This window comes from Argentina silus (assembly GCF_951799395.1).
Source record: "Argentina silus genome assembly, chromosome: X".
NCBI classification, from domain to species: Eukaryota; Metazoa; Chordata; class Actinopteri; order Argentiniformes; family Argentinidae; genus Argentina; species Argentina silus.
In genome coordinates, this window is record NC_139653.1 from 52,345,955 (window position 1) to 52,348,454 (window position 2,500).

The following is a 2,500-nucleotide window of genomic DNA, read 5'->3' on the forward strand; positions in this document are numbered from 1 at the left end:
ACACATACACATACACACACACACACACACACACACACCCCAAACCCTAACCACTGATGCTGAGTAACTCTGGCTCCAGTGTGGGGCAGTGTGACTCTACTCTCCAGAGCTTTCCACAGAGAGAGAAAAAGAGAGAGAGAGAGAGAGAGACAGACAGATAGACGGACAGAGAGACAGAGAGACAGACAGACAGACAGACAGACAGACAGAGACCAGTTAAACCAGTCTGTTATGTTATGTTGACTATGTCTTTCTCTCTCTCTCTCTCTCTCTCTCTCTCTCTCTCTCTCTCTTTTTTTTCTTTTCTCTCTCTCTCTTCTTCTCTCTCTCTCTCTCTCTTTCTTTCTCTCTCTCACAACCAGTATGTTGGTCATGAAGTGGTCAATAGACACTAAAGAGAGAAATGGTGTGTGAATTAATGATATTTTGTGGCTGGAGGGGAGGCTAGAGGAGGTAGAAATCGGAGGATGGGCTCATTGTAATGCATGGAAAGGAACAAGGAAGGGTGGTATACCTCCAGGAGCCTCCCCTGACTCAGACCTAAAGTGGATAGAGCCTGTGGCATCAGCTGTGAGGCTAGGCTAGCAGGGTAGCAGGCTAAGCTAGTAGGAGGTTAGCAGGGTAGCAGGCTGGGCTAGTAGGAAGCTAGTAGGAGGGTAGCAGACTAGGCTAGAAGGGTAGCAGGCTATGCTAATAGGAGGCTAGTAGGAGGCTAGCAGGAGTCTAGTAGGAGGCTAGTAGGAGGCTAGCAGGAGTCTAGTAGGAGGCTAGTAGGAGGCTAGCAGGAGTAGTAGGAGGCTAGTAGGAGGCTAGTAGGAGGCTAGTAGTCTAGCATGGTGAGGTTAGTAGGAGGCTAGTAGGCTAGCATGGAGAGGCTAGTAGGAGGCTAGCAGGAGTCTAGTAGGAGGCTAGTAGGAGGCTAGCAGGAGTCTAGTAGGAGGCTAGTAGGAGGCTAGTAGGAGGCTAGTAGGCTAGCATGGTGAGGCTAGTAGGAGGCTAGTAGGCTAGCATGGAGAGGCTAGTAGGAGGCTAGTAGGAGGCTAGTAGGCTAGCATGGAGAGGCTAGTAGGAGGCTAGTAGGCTAGCATGGAGAGACTAGTAGGAAGCTAGCAGGCTAGAAGGCTAGAAGGCTAGGCTAATTGGTCTCTATTTAGTTTTCTTTTGAAACATGCGACAGACAATAATTACAGCAGAACTGGAAAAGAGTGGAGACACACACACACACACACACACACACACACACACACACACACACACACACACACACACACACACACACACACACACCCTCATCCCTCACCATCTCCTCACATTTGCACATATCTGTATAGAGTTACAGCAGCCACACAATGTGTGTGTGTCTCCTCTCTCTCTCTCTCTCTCTCTCTCTCTGTGTGTCTCTGTCTCTCTCTCTCTGTCTCTCTCTCTCTCTGTCTCTCTCTTTCTCTCTCTCTCTCTCTCTCTCTCCCCTCTCTCACTCTGTCCATCTCTCACTCTCTCTCTCTCTCCCCCGCCCTCTCTCACACTGTGTGTGTGTGTGTGTGTGTGTGTGTGTGTGTGTGTGTGTGTGTGTGTCTGTGTGTGTCTGTGTGTGCCTGTGTGTGCGTCCGTACCTGTATGCAGACCGGTGTTCCTCTCTGATGTCGTGAACGAAGGAGGAGGGGGGGAGGGAGGGGGGAGATGAGGCTCCGTAGGCCACGCCTACTTTCTTCCTGCGCGGAAGTGTGCCATGAATGGACACGCCCTGGTCACCATAGCGATTGGAGGGGGGGGTGGGAGGGCGGAGGGCCAGGGAGGTCACATGATGAGGGGAGGTCACATGGCGGGGGAGGGTCCGGGGGAGGCTGGCGAACCTCCCCTCGGTCATCATCCTCAACTCTGATAGGGCGGGGAGAGAGAGGACAGTCAGAATAGTCCGAATATTCACAATAGTTAGTAGTCACAACTTTTTTTTCATTTAACTTTTATTTTAGCAGGGAGTCCTATTGAGAACAAAGTTTCTTTTACAAGGGAGCTCTGCATACACACAGTAGTCACAATATTCAGAATAGTCAGAATAGTCTGAATATTTACAATTGTCCGAAAAGTCAGAATAGTGACTATAGTCAGAATACTCACAATAGTGTCTCCCCTGTCTGTCGCTGTCGCTGTCTGTCTGTGTGTTTGTGTGTGGGCGTGACCCCAGGCTCCAGCTATCATCTCCACCTGCCCAATCTACACACCTGCGGTTCATCAGCTCATCACCCTACAGTATTTAAACCCCGGCTTCCCGTCCACTCATCGCCAGATCGTTTGTTGTCATTACAAGTCAGCCTCGCTCGCTTAGTTCCCTGAATATTCTCTGTGTCTTAGTATTTGTCTCACTGCGTTCTCTCTGTGCTACAGGACCACTTCCCGGTTTCTGCCTGCCAGCCTGCCTGCCCATCTGCCCACCCTACCTGTCTACCTGCCTGCCTGCCCTGTATACCTGCCTACCTGCCCTACCTGCCCTGTATACCTG

General features: G+C 50.7%; 1 protein-coding gene across 1 annotated transcript in view; it reads right to left on the reverse strand.

Annotated features, from left to right (window-relative positions):
* The window catches only part of bcar3 (BCAR3 adaptor protein, NSP family member), a 24,248-nt gene that overhangs the window by 17,880 nt on the left and 3,868 nt on the right, over positions 1-2,500 (reverse strand). Inside the window, exon 2 of the mRNA XM_083695911.1 lies at positions 1,614-1,878. Within this exon, the coding sequence (XP_083552037.1) occupies positions 1,614-1,870 (257 nt within the window). The 5' untranslated portion in view covers positions 1,871-1,878. The remainder of the gene's footprint in view (positions 1-1,613; positions 1,879-2,500) is intronic.